The sequence below is a fragment of the Cnephaeus nilssonii genome (genome assembly GCF_951640355.1).
Source record: "Cnephaeus nilssonii genome assembly, chromosome: 17".
Taxonomy (NCBI): Eukaryota; Metazoa; Chordata; class Mammalia; order Chiroptera; family Vespertilionidae; genus Cnephaeus; species Cnephaeus nilssonii.
In genome coordinates, this window is record NC_137088.1 from 11,219,372 (window position 1) to 11,236,727 (window position 17,356).

General features: G+C 39.9%; 1 protein-coding gene across 1 annotated transcript in view; it reads right to left on the reverse strand.

Moving 5' to 3' along the window:
* ARPP21 (cAMP regulated phosphoprotein 21) overlaps positions 1–17,356 on the reverse strand; it is a 99,832-nt gene that overhangs the window by 63,802 nt on the left and 18,674 nt on the right. The window contains exons 9-13 of the mRNA XM_079795493.1: positions 14,381–14,489; positions 12,344–12,445; positions 7,564–7,601; positions 5,642–5,701; positions 1,195–1,424 (exon numbers count right to left, since the gene is read on the reverse strand). Of these exons, the coding sequence (XP_079651619.1) occupies positions 1,195–1,424; positions 5,642–5,701; positions 7,564–7,601; positions 12,344–12,445; positions 14,381–14,489 (539 nt within the window). The remainder of the gene's footprint in view (positions 1–1,194; positions 1,425–5,641; positions 5,702–7,563; positions 7,602–12,343; positions 12,446–14,380; positions 14,490–17,356) is intronic.

Genomic DNA, 17,356 nt, shown 5'->3' on the forward strand with positions numbered 1-17,356 from the left:
TTGGGAAAAAGAAGAGTTAAAAATGGAAGAACATGTGGGGTATTTTGCAGACTCGTGAAGCCCATGGTGTTGATGCTTCCATCAGTTTAAATTTGTTTCAAGTTCATAGTTCGAGGTCTCTCATCATTATGAACTCCCAAAGCCTGCCCATGCAAACTTGAACTATCAAACTCAAAAGATCACTATTCACTTAGAAGAAGAAAAAAACACCACCAAAAAAAACCAACAAAACAAAAAAACACAATAAAACCCAGATGCATGGACCTGGCTACTTGGAAACTCTAAACCTTTTGAGGACCACTCTCCTTATCTGCAAAGCAAGGATGGAAACATTGCATGGCAATAATAAAAAACAAACAGGAACTGGTGCTTATGAGGGCTAACAACCTGCCAGGTATTGCTTTGACTATATTAACTCTTGGTTTTGACAATAACTTTGAAATATTGGTGCTATTATTATTATTATTCCCATTTCTCAGATGAGAAAACTGAGGCTCACAGAGGTTAACTAACTTGCCCAGGATCATACTAACATTATACCAAAACAGGAATGGAAACTACTAATACCAAAGTTACTATGATGTAGTTTTATGGAATAACTCATAGTGTTAGATTTTTAAAAAGCTAACCTTCACAGGACAGTTGCCCCGTGCACGTGCCTTGGTAACCATTTTTATATCAATCATTGAAATGTAAGTTAAAATAGTCTATTGAGGGGGGTTAGAGTAATATTCTATTATAATCTACATTTTATAGATAAGGAAACTAGAGATTAGAGAGGTTAATAATTGGACTTTCACACACAGCTAGCCAGAGGAGGTACTGGTATGTAAACCAGTGGTCAGCAAACTCATTCGTCAACAGAGCCAAATATCAACAGTACAACGATTGAAATTTCTTTTGAGAGCCAAAATTTTTAAACTTAAACTTCTTCTATCACCACTTCTTCAAAATAGACTCGCCCAGGCCGTGGTATTTTGTGGAAGAGCCACACTCAAGGGGCCAAAGAGCCGCATGTGGCTTGCAAGCCGCGGTTTGCCGACCACTGACTTAAACTGTACCTTCTGACCTCAATCGATCCCAGATGAATATCATCATCATTAGTTTACTCAAAGCCACAGGGAATGGTGCCTTTACGGCTCGGGTAGACTTCAGAAAACCCCCCAGAACTTAACCCCCTCCAGTACTAACTACCTGCTTTGGACAGCTTCCCGGTACTCCTGCTGCTGGACGTGCTGTCACCCCTGGTCAGCACCGTGATGCCCCCAAAGCTCGCCGTCTTGGTCATGGCGGGCCTGAGATTGCGGCTGGAGCTCTCGGAGTCTGTGCTGCTCCAGGCCCTTTGGTGGTCGCACCACTTGAGCTCATTCTCCGAGCTGCTCTGCCGACTCCCCGACGTTCTCCCCGAGCCATCTCGGTTGCCCCTGCAGCACGGCCGGCAGAAAAAGGCACGGGGACAGGGTTACATTCCAGGAGCAGCCGTGGACACACAGTGGGACCTTTCTCCAAAGAGTCGTCTACAGAAGACCCTTCCCGTCAACCCAGATGCCTCACGGATGGGCGGACGCATCACACAGAACGGGTTACAGACAGAGCAACACCCAACTGAAATGCCGGGCGACCCCTCTGCCGGTGAAGGAGAAACAACTAGAAAAACAGGGTGGGAAACATAATTGGAGACTTCTGTGGTGGAGAGGAGGGAGGATCGAGCCTCCCGACCCACGTCAACAAGGAATCAATGCTTGGAAACACCTGAGATCTTGAAAGAGCCTCAAAGCAACGCCCACCCAAGAGGAGTTTTGTCTCTCCCTTCGGCATTAAGTAATTGGACTATGGGAAATGCACACAGTTCCAGAAAGGCCATTTATTAATGTCTTTTCTGACGTCACGAGCTATGTGTCTGAACTCATGAAAGCTTTGACGGACAGCCCAGAAATCACAGGCACTGCCGGTTGGCTGATGGTGAGACTGTTTCTCAGGGATTTACCCTTCACAGGCAGAGGAAGGAGCCTTTTAATCCTTCTCACATGGAAAAGCCGGTGCTAACAACAATGACAGACATTCCAGGGGGACCCATGGAAGTAACAAACAAACACCAAAGCTCCAGAGGTGGAATAATACACTTGCTCAAAATTCAAATAGAAAAAGAGGGAATGTGTTGGAAGAGAGCCAATAGCCACAAGGGAATTTTGAGGACTCCAGAGAATCTGGAAGTAGTGTACCAAATGGCATGTCTCTTCTAGAGAAAGTGGGTGAAATTTGCATTTTCATTGGTTTCCAATCCGCTTAAAGAGTAACTTAACATTTTCAAAGCCTTTTCTGCAGTTGGAAATAATGGATCCTTAAAATATCCTTAGATTCCCATGGATTATAAGTAAACGGGGACGTAAATCACAGGCAGTAGATATAACCCCTATTTTCACATGACTGGGATGTGACATACTCCAGCTTGATCCAAATCTCACAGACCGGATCATTAGCTTTGCTGATCAATATTCTTCTAAAGATAATAATGGACTTTGGGAAGCTAGAGGTATGCCTATCTGATTGAAACATGCGCCAAATTGTACAGAAGGCACAGAGAAAATTTTAGGTTTTACTTCAACTTTACTTACTAAGCTTTTTATTTTATTTCATGAAAATGGAAGGAGGTAAACGGACCCAGAGATAATAAAAATGACGTCGCTCATCTGTGACAGGAACTTTGTAAAGTGATGGGAGGAAGCGGAACAGAAAACTCACAAAATTCACTTCCTGCCCTGCTGTCCTTGGTTAATATTTCCTTACAAACATTCTCTCTGTTCTCAGGGCCTTAGGACCAGTTTTAGAAACAAGGACCATCTTAAAAAAGACAAGGTTGCGAGGAGGAAGTCTCAAACACTCACCAATGGCCGGGTGACCTTAGTTCTTAAAGTCCTTGGAAATTTAAGAAAGCCAGAGGAGGTAGCCTGGAGGAAAAGTACCCTCTTCTGCTAGAAAGAGGAGTTTTTCCATCCCTGATTGTCTCCCTTTTCAATCTCCAAATTCAACGTCATTCTTTTCCCATTGACTTCTGATTAATTGCACCCATCTTTGACAAAGCCTGCCTAAATAGTATCTAGCAACTGTAAATGTACAAAGGATGTGTCAGTAATCTCAGTTGTAGCTAATTTGGAATGCTTATTATCAGGAACATTTGAGTTGGTTCTTAACCTCAGCATACAGGGTGCGTCAGAACGAGGTTCTCCACGTGGGGGTGATCATAACTAATTCTGCTTCACTGGTCCCTCTCCCCGTTAACTCTGCACCTCCCTGGGAGGAATCCAGACTTCCCCTCAATGCCAGTGTTGGTGGGCCTTTCTCTGTAAAGGAGGTGCCCGCCACTATTCCTGGGTGCAAGCTAGGGTGCTGTCATTCACACCCTTCCCTCTGGCACACTGTTTCTAGAATATTGTGTAGTTCCTCTAGACTTGTGCCATATCCCCTGGCTAATAAGGCAACCTAAGGTTTCCTTAAGTTCTTCTACTTCTCCACCAGCACAAATCATCATCCTAAGTCAAGATCTGCGCATGTTAAACGAGGGAAGTTAAGCCCTGGCAGGTGAAGTTCAGTTAGTTGAGAGTTGTCCGGTGCACCAAAAGGTCACGGGTTCAAGTCCCAGTCAGGGCACATGCTTAGGATTGTGGGCAGGATCCCTAGTAGAGGGTGTGCAGGAGGCAGCTGAATGTTTTCCTATCACATGACTGATTCTCACAGTCTCCCTTCCTCTCTCTCTAAAAAAAAAATCTTTTTTAAAAAAAGAGAGAATTTAAGTTGCTGCTTTAGAGACAGCATTAATGAAATTCAGAATAGTGCAGCTAATTCTAATTTATGATCTCTAGATATTTACATGTTGAAATCACATTTTATAATGCTCTATCTATTGATTATTCTCCTTAACACTGGCAAGGTGAGGTCCAGAATTGAATTTCATATCTATTTGGGTGCGGCATCATAAGCATCATTAAAAAAAACAACAACATACCCTCCAGAGACTTTCTAGTCCGGGCCCCTGACTACTGGGAACCAGGAAGACAAGGGAGATGAGATGTCTGGCCATCAGGAGGAGCTAGCCCTCTGTGCACAACTACAATTTGATCCTAGAGTAGTTATAAAGCACATACTCTATTTCTGTGCTGATTAACATAACTGACAACATTTATTTTCCTTTTTGTCTGAAAGTGATTCCCCGCCCCTCCAGGTTAGGTATGATGTACACTTTGAATTATTTGTACCATTGTGTGGATGGCTTTGTGCTCCATCATCTTCCTTGAGTTTCTGTGCGTGGAGATTTTGGTGGGCAATGGTGTCCATATTCAGGATGGCTGATCTGAGGAGGTGGTGGCTCTGGCTAGGGACCAGATTTGGGGCTAAGTAAAACTAGCTGGCCAATCAGGGGCAAGGACCCACATTTTATCTATGTTGCCTAACCAAACCAGGTCATGGTGTGTGAGTGTAGGAGTACTGGTACATTCCAGTCCTACCTTGGGCTTTCGAGAGAAAAAGGCAAGGTTATTTTCTTAATCTTCAAGTGTGAAAAGTATGTAATTATACAAGTGGAAGGCATTAGATTATGCAGTTCAACTAGAAATATGAAGGGGGTTAAAAAAAAAAAAAAGAACCTGTGTCTGTTGCTGCCAAAGTGTAAAGGGAACAATTACTCTCCCTTTTCTAATGATGAGGTCCTAAGTTCAGATTTACTGCAGGGAGATACTAAGCACACAATCCATTTATTTTCTTGGTGTTTTTTTTTTCTTCTAAATGAGCAAGAGTTGTCTTTCTTTGTTTTGCCTGTCCTACAACAGAGATGAATCCTAATATTCACAAAAGCACTAACATATTAATATATGTATTAGGTATTAAGTGTATAAAGAGCACTGTGTATATCCTTAGTTTCATAATGAATGCTAGAAGTACATTTAATAGAGTAGTGATATAGGTATGATCCCTCTGTTTTAATGGGGCTTCTATCCTAGCTCACAACTTAAAAATATATAATTTATATTATAGTTACTTAATTATATTATATAATTTAATATTATAGCTAATTATATATTCATATATATATATAAATATATAATCCAATACCCATAGCCCACAAAAAGATCTTGACTTAAGTAGTTCATTATAATTGGAAGCAATCTCTTATTTTTATTTAGAAATAAAATCTGTTCTTGAAAAAAATACTGTTTGAAATAGCATGATGGATAGTAATAGCTAAAAAACAAGAACTCAAATAGAGTTATCAATGATTTGTTTCCAGTGTTGGGAATGTATACACAATTGCAACCTGCCAGAGAAATTTTAACTCTGTAATTCACCAAAGTTGATTTGGGAATGTTAAATCAGTATGCTTCTAAAGTTAGCCCTTGAGAAAATAAAAACAACCAGAAAATCAAAGGAAGACCGCTGAAGGATTGTATCAAAGTAATGGTCTCCCAGCCCTGGATCTCACATTATCCAATATGGCTTCCACCCTAGCTCTGTAACAAGCGTTACAAAGAGATAACTGAACATATTTTATTTCATGAACAGAGATATTTTACACCAATACACTTATACTTAACATTGATTCTGCCACATAATCTGAAAACACAGTTTTAGAAAAGTAAACCATACCAACCGAAAGAGCTGTCTTTTCCTATAGGTCTCATTGCATATGTTACTGTCTTCCAAGAGCCTACTGGAAATGAAAAACATGATTTTTATGATATAAAACCTAAAGGTAATAAATGGAAGTGTACTCTAGTATAACACACCTGTCTTTCAAATCAATCCCATATACTGTCTTATTTGTATGACATTTAATTTTGCCATAATAAATTAATGTCAGCATGATTTTTCCCTACCCTAGGATTCAAACACTGATGTTAGTAAGTGAAAAGAAAGAGGTGAGGACATAGAGGGAATAGAAGAGGAGAAGACAAGTAATTGATATAGATATAACAGATATTTAATTAAATATATTAGCTGTGACTATTTTTTCTTGAGTAATATTTAAGTTATTCCTTATTTCTTGAGCATAGTGAAATATTGACTTTCCAAAGGCAGGTATCTAAGAGATATATTTATTTTTGTAGGGAATCCATTCCATTAAATTTTTGCTTTATGGGAACATCAAGACTTATTCATATATGCAATGTATGTATGTCACCAATTATTGTATTGATGAATACAGCCTAATAAAATTTAATAAAAGGGACACAGTATATTAGCAGTATGTTTGTATAAAACCCAAATAAATGAATAAAATTATAGAATAAAGTAGGAGAAAATGATTGGCTAGAAGGCTAGGGAATAAGATCTCCCACTAAACTAAATTATAAATGCTCACTTAATCTTTTTGGTAAGGATATAAAATTTTGGAATTATTCAGAACTATCCCTAAGATGTTAATGCTTGTGGATTCTTAACTGTACTGTAAATAAGAAATACCAGTCTGAATCTGCATGAATTTTAAAATTGTTTTTGAATGCTCATGTAGACTTGATTTCTAAGTTAATCTTTTCTTCCAAAATAAGACTATTCAATTGAGGGACTTAGTTACTTGAAGATTTCTAATTGCTAATATAAATGATGGCATTTCCCCCCCACCAATCATTTCTAATGCCCAGTTCAAACTTTCTGTAAGCCTTGGAATTTAATCAAACAGTCTGCATTTTAATCAATTTTGTAGGGGCCACCCATTAAGTTGACACCTGAAATAAAATTAACTGCTACTTTTAAAATAAAAGTAACCACCACTTTTAAAATAACCATATTTCTATTCCAAGTTACCCAGTAATACAGTGAATGTGGAATTCTTAATTCCCCTTAAAAATCTGCAATTAAATTAATGGAGCATTTTAATACCTATGTCAGTTTAAAACTATTTTTAAAAGGTATAAGCTAAATTTGAAAATTTTCTGCTCTTAAGCTCCAGATTTTGTATAAATTTTGTAACCTATTCATTTCATAGCAACCACCTCCTCCTACTAACTCGCAAGCCAAGTGTACTGCTAAATCCAAACTAGTTTAGATAAGACTCCCAAGTTAGGCCTTTTATAAAGACTGGTAGGTTATTTAGAATGAGATACATAAAACAATAGTGTTCTAATTATTATTTGTATAGCTATATATAATTATGGAGCACAGAAGTAGTTCTTAATACCAAATATACAAGTGCTTTTAGCAGCCTCGTTAATAAGCCAATGAAACTGCAAGTTCCTGTGGGGTCTCAACATTTACACTTTTTCATGCCTGGCGAGAACAGTGGCAATTACAACTGTTGGAAGAATCAGAAATTGAGACTTTAAATAACAAAAACATTTAAACTCATGTTTGGAAGTGACTGAGAGAATTTTTTTTCTCAATGAAATAATGTTTAGACATGCTAAGTAACATATATGTGTACATATATAGGTGTGTACGCATAGATATATGTATTTGTTGATACATATATTTAAGCACACGCTTATATATGAAATGTATATCTCTATGAGTATACAGGACACACATGACGCACTTTGTTCCTCTAAAGACACGAAAAAGCAAATTCCATTTTACCTGTTTTCCACAAAAAGGCTTTCCTGGGAGCAAACTGACTGAAAAATAAAGAAAGGATTGTATCAGAGGTTCTGGATATGCTGAAGGGATCCCAAATCCTTGCCTGATTTTAAAACTCATTTTTCCCCTCCAATGGGGGAAATTTTTAAGAAAACATATGTACCGTTTTTAGAAAAAAAAAAAGGGAATAAAAAAGGAAAAAAATAGGTTAGAGTCAGAGTGGAAACCATTCTCATGCAGCACACAGTACTTTTCCACCAGAGCACCTCTAGGTTTCAAATAGATTGAAGCCCGTTCAGCATCAAGGTCAGAAGAAGAGAGAAGTGGATTGAACTGCCTGCCGGAGAAACCTGTGACCCTGGGATCCTGAGCTAGCGGTCTCTTCTGGGGCTGGGGAGATGCAGGAGCCGCCAAGAGCGCCGATGGCAGGTTCAAATCAGGGCAGAGCGTGCAAGCTTGGCACGATCCACCCCAGGAGGGGAGAGCGCAAAGCCACGATCCTGCCGTTATCACCCGGCAATGATCAACTCTCATGAAACAGATTGACAGCAAGACGCTTACAACTGAAGAGATGCCATCAATCAATCTTAAGGGGGAGGGGGGAGCAGAAGACAAATGAAAATGAAATGAAGCTAATTAAAAATCAAAAGGTCACCCTCCATGTAAGATTTCTTCGTTTTTCACATAGAAAACCAAATGACTTTCCTCTTAGCTTCCACGCCCCCCCCCCCCCCCCCCAGTACTTATTTCTCTGCTCTCTTGTGTTTATACACAATGTAGGGAAAATAAAATTCCATGATCATTACATGAGAGGGAAAGGCAGATCAAATTAAATTTTAGCAACAGAAAAAAGAGAAGTCCAAACAAAATCTGGTGCCCTGGTCCTATAATATAGTGACTGTGTGTGTGTAGGAATTAACAGAAAACCATTTTCAAACGGTTGAGTTTCTAAACATAAACATATCCACCCTCCTACAGTGTCCATTTTCTAAATGATGGACAAGTGACCTGCTAAAGGAATAAAAACAGGTCCATTTTAAGAGAGAATAAAACTAAAAAATAATAGTGACCTTTCAATAGCAAATGCTTGAATTTGAAGATGCTGTTAATGTAACCACTAGTCAGAGCAGCGAGCAGGATATTGGTTTCTCGGTCCTTTTTATTGGAGAAATCATTTCCTTCCACTAAAACCAAAGGGCTAGATTTGGGCGTGATGTTTTTCTCAGTGGTCTGAGCATCCTGGTGAGGGCATCTTTAGAACCACTCCTGTTTTAACCTTTGTGCATCTCACATGCATCCTTGAAGTCAAGTGTGCCCCAACCTTATTTAACAACAGGCAAAAACTTTAGTCAATTTCCAAAAAAAGCTTTTCATAAAAGATCTGTGAGTGCAGGAAATATCTTGCTGTCTTTACTTCCTTTAGTTTGGGTTTTGCTACTGGCTTGAGTCAAGTCATGGTAAGGGAAAGAAAGTGAGATTGTCTCAGAGATACATTATGAATTCAGTTCTTTACTACAGCTCAGCTCGGGCTGGGAAGAGGTCAGTTACATTTACAATGTTCTGGCTGGGTTTCGAAATTACTGAAACTCTACCACTACTTTGAAGGAGTTGATCAAAGACATTCTGACCTCTTCACACGCCTGAATCTAATGGCATTTTGGGAAGAGTTAAGCAGTCTAAACTCTTTGAATTAAAAAAATAATAATAATAAAGCACCTACAGGTTAATAATACCTTTCCTTAAAACATATCCCAAGAGTACTTTTTCTGATTTTTGTGGAAAGGTCATAAAAATCATCTCATCATCCCTCCACCACATTTTCATAAATAACACAGAAATGGCTATGGGCCGTCATTCAGTAGCTGATGCATATAAACTTTCAAAAATAAGTAGTATTAATAACTTGCACATTTTAATAGCAGGGAGAGGTAAAATTGTCACAGGGATTAACGCAGCGTTCCAAGCTGTCACGCACTCTCAGATATAAAGGGCTCATTTTTTTTTTTTTAAGGTGAAATCGATTTTGCCTAGTGGGTTGCAGATTTCTCTCCCACATCCCACCCCCAATCCAGGTGGCACCAAGTGCCCTTATCAGTCCTCGCAGAGGAGGAATCCCAGAACATGAAAGCAAGCCAGGATGCGCTCCTCCCCGAGGCCCTGTTTACACATCAATATCCTTCAGAAATCACTCTCCAGACAAAACATGTCTTTTTCAGATATATTGCTTTCTCAAATGAACCCTCCCCAAACTAGCAGCATTACACAGGCTTCATCATGAAGCAAGCTGAAGGAAATAGAAGTTATACTTCAAACATGTCTGACGACCAAAATACACTTATTTATTATTTGAGAACTAAATTGTTCTGTGTTCTGACTTACAACAATTTAGTTCTCAAATAATGAACACATTTGTCTCCAGGTGCCAAAGTTCACAAGCTGGATGTGAAAATTGTTTTCTAGAGAATCCCAGAGTAACCTGGATATTCCGATTGTGCACCTATGTACAAAAAGCACACACACACAAGATACACACACACCTTAGACATCACAATACATTTCATCTATAAACTATCAAGAATGCATCAAATTTTTAAAATCAATTTGAATTTTGCTGAAGTGCAAATGTTTCTCTGGAATTCTCCTTTGCAACTTCAAGTAGAAAAAAAAAGCTGCTTAAGTATATAAATATATCAACTTGTTTGAATGACTCCACTACTTAATAATTAGCAAGGAAAACTGTCTTTATTACCTGTTTTTAAATTATGAAAGCACTATATTAAAGACCAGCTAAGAAAGAGATTAGATGTCTAGAACTTAGTTTCCTTATGCTGGATTCTTTGCATTTGTTTTATAATTGATTTCATAGAGTTTAATTATTATCCGTAGACCTCAACAGTCTGGGCAGCAGTAATGATCCCTTGGGGACCTGGAGTTGCAGAGATGAAGGTTATTAAAGTGTCCTGTCTTTGTATAAGTGATAGGAAGATGTGTTACTATATCTAGGGTGTCCTGCCAAAATGTATACACACGTAACAGCTGATAGCTCAATTGATATTTCTTTCTTTTCAGATTTACCCCATTAGAATGAATAATTATTCAAAGTATGTATACATTTTTGGGGGACACCTATATATACAAGAAAGTTCATATCACTGTTATGTCCTTGAGTTTGTGTTAACAGAGGAGGAACAGTAATATCCTGTTAATGCAGGGTAACCCCCAATGATCCTGACTCTTAGTATTCACTGTCTTGTGTAGTATACTTCTCTCATGGGACCAGGGCCAGAGTATGGGTTCAACAGGATACAGCAGAAGGGGAGGCATGTCACTTCCAGGATTAGGTTATAAAAGACGGTGTCTTCCATTTCAGGCCATCTCTTTCCTCTTGGGTCACCTGCACTGGGGGAGCTAGTTGCCATGTCTTACCGACACTCAACAGCCAATGAGAGGCCCACGTCGTAAACACTGAGATCTCCAGCCTATAACTGAAGGCTTCCATGTGTCAGACTGCACCATCACTAACTCTGACCATAATAAAAATCTAGGCCACCCATGTATAGAATCTTCTAGTGTTCCACCCAAACACCATCCAGCTAGGGCTACCTCCATCTCCGTCTCTCCCACTCTCCTCATTCTAGAGTTCCAAGCATGAGTATTCCATCGGCACAATTTGATTGTAATATATCCAAGAAAGGCAGAGGGGACCCGGAAGAGATGCCGGAAACCTGTATAAATGTGAAGGGAATGGACAGCTAGTGTTGCTTCCTCTGCAGCCGCATATTAAAGGACCAGCACCGGCTGGAGGTCCCGGAATTGGCTTGGGCTGGAACCCACTGAGGACAGCAGTCCTCCTCCAGGCTGAGCTTTGCAAGAGCCTCCAGAAGCAAATGGCAACAGATCTACTGGCAACAGATCAACCCACCTGACTCAGTAGATCTGGAAGTGTCGGCCCAGTCTACACAAAGGAGCTCACACCCCTGCTTCTGCAGACAGCAGACAACATGACAGGAGGCTGCAGATGATTTCACGGGATGGAATGGCTATGGCGACTGCTTGCTCTTCTCATTTTCTTACATTTAAATCCAGCCCCCCCCCTTTTTTTTGGTACCTATTAATTTTTACCTAATTTAATTGCATTTTATTTTGACCAGAGTAAGTAAAAGAGTTAAAAAAAAAAATCCCCACCACATCTTATTAGTGGAAATTTGAACAAAAGAGGTTGTTTTGTCATTATTCCCTTGAAAACTGTTTACAAAACTAATTTGCTCTGAAATTGGGGGGGGGGGGGGAGGAGAGTATCATTATTTAACTTTGCTATAATAAAAGGCCCATGCTTGCTAAGAATGCAGAAATAAGAAAGATAGAAAAAAGTAAGTTCTGTGCGTGTGTGTGATCAGCATACTCTTCTTTTGATTCTATTGCACAGTGTTAACAGGAAAAAGACAGCAACGAGACACCTATCTCCTGGCCAATACTGGCGTCAAGGCATCTCTTCAAACCTGGCACCCTGTCTCTGTACTCAAGGCCTATTGAACTGACCAAAATTATACCGCAGTTCCCACACGGGTCACATGCTAGGAACACGCGCGAGCCCCTGGCTCCTTTTCCATCACTTCCCTGAACCCGGGCCTCTTCCAGAAACACCTGGAGTTTGCTGCAGGTCGATGTGTTCCCTGGCTCCAGCTTCCTGCGTCCCTGCCAGCTCGCTGTCTGGGGAATGAGGCTGCCTTACTGCTGACGGAAGGACCGCACTAAAGAGGCAATTAAAACAACTACTCACATCGTGTGCAAATATTCTGTCCCTCACTCTCTGATACTCCTCTTCTCTCTCTTCAATTGATTTACTTCGTCTGTCATCTCTAAATGGATGCATTCTGTTTTGCTGAACAGAGAAAAGAAATCAGGAGGGTTATCCAAGTCGAGTTGTTAGAAGTCTGCGGTTTAGCAACTGTCAGCTGAGGATAATAAATGTTCACTTAAACAAATGGAGCATGAAAAGTCTCACTCCTTCTGGTCCCCGAGGAAGCTGTGTATGTGTGTGTGTGTGTGGGGGGGGACGGGGCATGTGTGCTGTGTGTGCATGACAAGCAATGCCAGGGCATGTTCGCTGGTGGCCTCCTTGCTGGATGCAAGTAGCACAGGTGTTTCTGAAACGGAAGTACCTGGATGTGCCTCAGGTGTTCAGCCAGTTCAGCTATGTGACAGCTCACCAGTGATGGACTCTGTCTCCTTTGCTAACCTGTGTGGCTTTGACTTCTCAGAAGGAGGCAGAGTGTTGGTAAACATGCAAGTGACGGCTAGATCAAGGTAGCTAAGGGGAGAAATGGCTTTGAAAACTTGGGGACTGGAGAAACCCAGCAAGGGGGTCAAGAAATAATGGGTGGGAAGGAAGACGTGGGCACTATTCCTCTATATCCTATTTTTTTTATTCACTCAATGACTGATTCTGGGAATTGCATCTGGCATAGGAAGTAGGAATTAAATTTGAAATGTGCTTGTTGATCGGGGTCAATATCAAGACATCTAAGGTGACATTCAAAGAACCCAGCATAAAGACTGCTCTTCTTCATCTGAACCACATCCTGCATCTCACCTACCCTCCCATCTTTGTCTTGCCATTCCTCACAAAATGCTCTGCCCTAACCATGTCCATCCATCCATTCAACAAACACCCACTCAGTACACGACGCAGGCACATGTCTCAGAGTCAACTCGAGCCACGGTGGAGCTCGGAGGTGGGTGCTGGTGTCAGTGGTGGTGGGAGGAAATGAGATACAAATGATGAACAGCTTTCTTTCTTTCTTTCTTTTTTTTAAGTGCATCGGAGACGCACATACTGCCTTCCAGTGACTCACCGAGAGTAATTAAAATAATAACTTGAGTGAGATGCTTATTATCTTGCCCTTAAGGGTTTTAAAGCAAAGACATTTTCAAAAAATCTATTTTGATTGTCAGAGACACAAAGTGTAATGGCATTTACATGGCTTTCTACTGCTCTTCTTTGCATGTGAAACTTGTTTTCTTTTGCCATTTACTTAGTCTTCTCCCTAATAGCTCTGGATCCCACACCATCTGGAGAAGAGATTTAGTAAAACATCTCCCCCCTTAGCGAGGTACCATTGAGTCAGGCTACCTACAACAACACAACGTTTTATCACAAGCGAAATACACAGAGAGAGAGAGAGAGAATTGTGCTACAGTTCATGCAAAACAAGCAGACAGTTTACACAGACAATAAAACATGGGCAGGAGGAGGGTTGGGAGACTAAAACATGAACTTGGTTCTTTGCTGTGAAGACTGATTGTAGGGTAGTTGCAAAATCCACCTGTCCTCACCATAACAAGGTTTGTTCTTTACAGCTACACCGGGTGATCAGCGGTCCGCTTTGATAATCCAGCTCAATTTGTGCACAACTGAAGGACAAAGCTGTAGGGAGTGGAAGGACTGCCATAGTTACACAGACATCTGCAAACGCGACTGACAGAGCTTTTCCCAACAGCTCGGAGCCTGTGGCATCCCAACCCCAACTCATGCAGCAGGAACTGCGCCAAGCACCACCCATGCAGCCCAACACAGAGCCATCGCTAAAGCAACCAGGACGTGGGTTTTTGGCTCCCCATTGAATGCCAACGGGGGAGGCAAGGCGGGCAAGGAGGCTGGAGAGAGGGTGGTAGTATCAGAGGCGGGCAGGGAGGAGGAAGGGGGGGCGGGAGGAGGGCCAGGGAGAGGGAGAAAGGGGCCACAGAGGGACGACAAGAATATCAGTCAGCCCACCTTCAAAAACAACGTCAGCCACTCTCAAACTTGAGAACCAACCTGATTGTCTTCTTTATCAATACTAGAGTTATCTCGCTTCAAGATAAACCGCTTCTGGGATTCTTCACCTTTGTCATCTTTTAAATGTTCACAAAACCTTTGCTCTGGTCTGCCAGCAAAGTAAAACATATCAATAAAAAAGTTTTGCCTCCTGTTTATAGTTATTTCTTAGTGTTCTTTTTTTTTTTTTTCCCCCACAGTGGCATTCAACTTTAAAAGAAAAAGTTAACACGCGGTTTTGATACTGGAATCTCTGGCAATATACAGGTAGGTAATGATATGGCCCTTCACTGGTGCGGTTAGAATACCTCTGGTCGGTTTGAATGCGGAGTCTTTTTGGCTGCACGCTGCTCACCATGGCTGAAGTTTAAAAGCTACTGTAAAGGCCTGCACATATACAGTGTGTAGATGTCCCTCTAGTGATCTGGATCGCCATTACTTTTGAATTAAATCAAGTTCCCGCCCATGTTCTAGAACACATTTACGTGTTTAGAACTTGGGAGTAACACATGAATTTCCCAACGTTCGGAAACTAGGAGAGACAATTCCCCGCATAGCCTCCTGTTAAAGAATTTCCTTAATCTGAACGGAGAGAGGATCATTTATAAATTATTGCCTTCTTTCTCCACTGATAACTGTCCTAGAATCTGGCTCCAGGAGGCTCTGACATCCTTGACCAAGTCTTGTAAATCCGTTCAGTAATTGGAGAAACTGGAAATATTTAAACAGCTTAATGACTGATTAGCAAGGGGAAAATGCTCCAAGCAGTTAAACCTTATTGATCAGGCAATTGATTTTTTTTTTCAGGTCCTCTTAATCATTTTGTATTATTACAGGAAAGGGCTCCACTTCCTTGTTAATTTCCCACAATCGTCACTGCACCTCAAAGAGCTCAACGGATGACTTGGGCTTGAGCTCCTCCCCAGAGGAAGTGCTAAAATATTTGTCCTGGGCTTAGAAACAGTTGTTATTTATGGCTCTCATTAAAGCGTCCCTGTCATATCTGATGGATTACTTCTGAAGCTCAGTGGGTTTCCTATCCCTACTGGGTTCATTATGCCTTCAGTCATTAGGAAGCTGCTTCAAAGTATCTGTTTAAAGATTATTGCTTAATCTGGGTGACCAGTGAGTAATATGGTTATGTCACCGTTTCTTTATAGATCCAAAAATAAGTCAATAGCACTTCGAAAACAATGAGTTCATTGAAGGGTATAATTCAAATATTGGTGGGACTCATCCTTTCCTTAAATGCATACACATAAATTATACTGATAGTGGTGAACAGATACTAACAGAAAACTGGAATAATACCAGTTATAGCTTCTAGAACTTTGTATAATGTTTGCAAAATTTGATCATTCTCTTTTTCAACCCTTACAATACAACTTTGACGTATGAGAAGCAAATATATTTTGCCTCTTTTACAGATAAATAAACCACCCCTCAGCGACATTTGGCTCCAAGTTTATAGACCTGTCCACTAAGCCGCAGGCATCAGTCTATTCACATCCTTGCAGAGCTATGAGGTGGCCCCTCTCTGTTAATGCAGCACACAGTGGGCCAGTGGGTTTCAATCCCACAATGAAAACAAAAACCCTGCATCGCATTATCTTAAAGATCAATGTCAATGTTTCCCACCACAATTAAAATGTAGTGAAGCACAACAAACCATCTGGACAGGCAAATGTGACAGTGCTCTAACCAACTGAGCTACCTGGCCAGGGCTAGACCTTCTTTTTTACATACTTAATCCTTAGTGCCTAGAACCGTGCCTGGCATATGGGAGGCATTTGGTTAAACAGCTAAATGAATAGATGTATGAATGAATAAAAATTTAGTACAGCTGTATATAAATCAATGCAATTAAAGGAAAAGATCAACGGGTCATTGAATAAGATATGCAGTCATGCATTGTAAAATTATAAAACATAACAGAAGAGAGTCTGGTTAGTAGGAGCATAAGTTCAATAACAGGGGAAGGGAGACACATTTTAACTTTGTTCCTCATCATTTTGAACACCCCCACCCCATACCTATTTCTATAGCAAGCAAAATCTCAAATTATAAGAAGATCATTATAAGAAGATCTTTATAAGACCATTATAAGAAGATCTTTAAACATCAAATCCATGTTTCACCTTAAGGGGACCCAAAATAATCATGTTATTAAAGTTTTTAAAAATTTGAGGTTATCTTTGGGAGAGAGGTGGAAATAAGAATCTTAGCTTTTCTAGTTTTGGAATTCCTCAGTTTAGAGTGTCATAACTAGGAGAGAGCTATTCAAACACTATTTTTGAAATTTCATTTGCGTTTCTTTGCAAGGCTGGTTTATTTGTTTTTCACAGCAGGACATATTTAGGTAAAATGCTCCATCACATAAGTAAAGGGTAGTTAAAGGAGTTTGTTCTAATCAACAAGGTAAGTAATAGTTAGAGCAAGAATATTTCTTACTCTGATATAAATTATGCAAAGCGCATTTTCTATAACTGCTTTTCAAACAGCTTGTTTAAATTTTTTCAACATTAGAACCTAACATCCCAAATTATTAATCCACTTCATGATTTTCCAAAAATATTTTCAGAGATTATGAAGTAACCATCTGCAGTATGCATAAAGGAAATAAAATAAACCTAATAAGATTTTTCCAGGTCGGTTTTATAGAAAATGATCCATGACTAAAAGCTAAAGAGCAATTTGCAGATGAAACTCATGAAAACTATAATACATAGCTGAAGTATATTACATGTGATTAAACTAGAAATTACTGATAATGTACCATTATATTATACCTTTTAAAAATTCTTTTTATCACTAATTTAACTTCAGAGCAATATTATTTCTTAGCCATAAAATGAACGAAACCAAAGTAATATATGTACCTTTTTTTTTTTTAAAAAAAAAGGGAATACATTATTTTGAATGTATCAATATAAGGATGTAATGCTAAGAAAAACTCCTCAAGGCTGCAAAATGTCA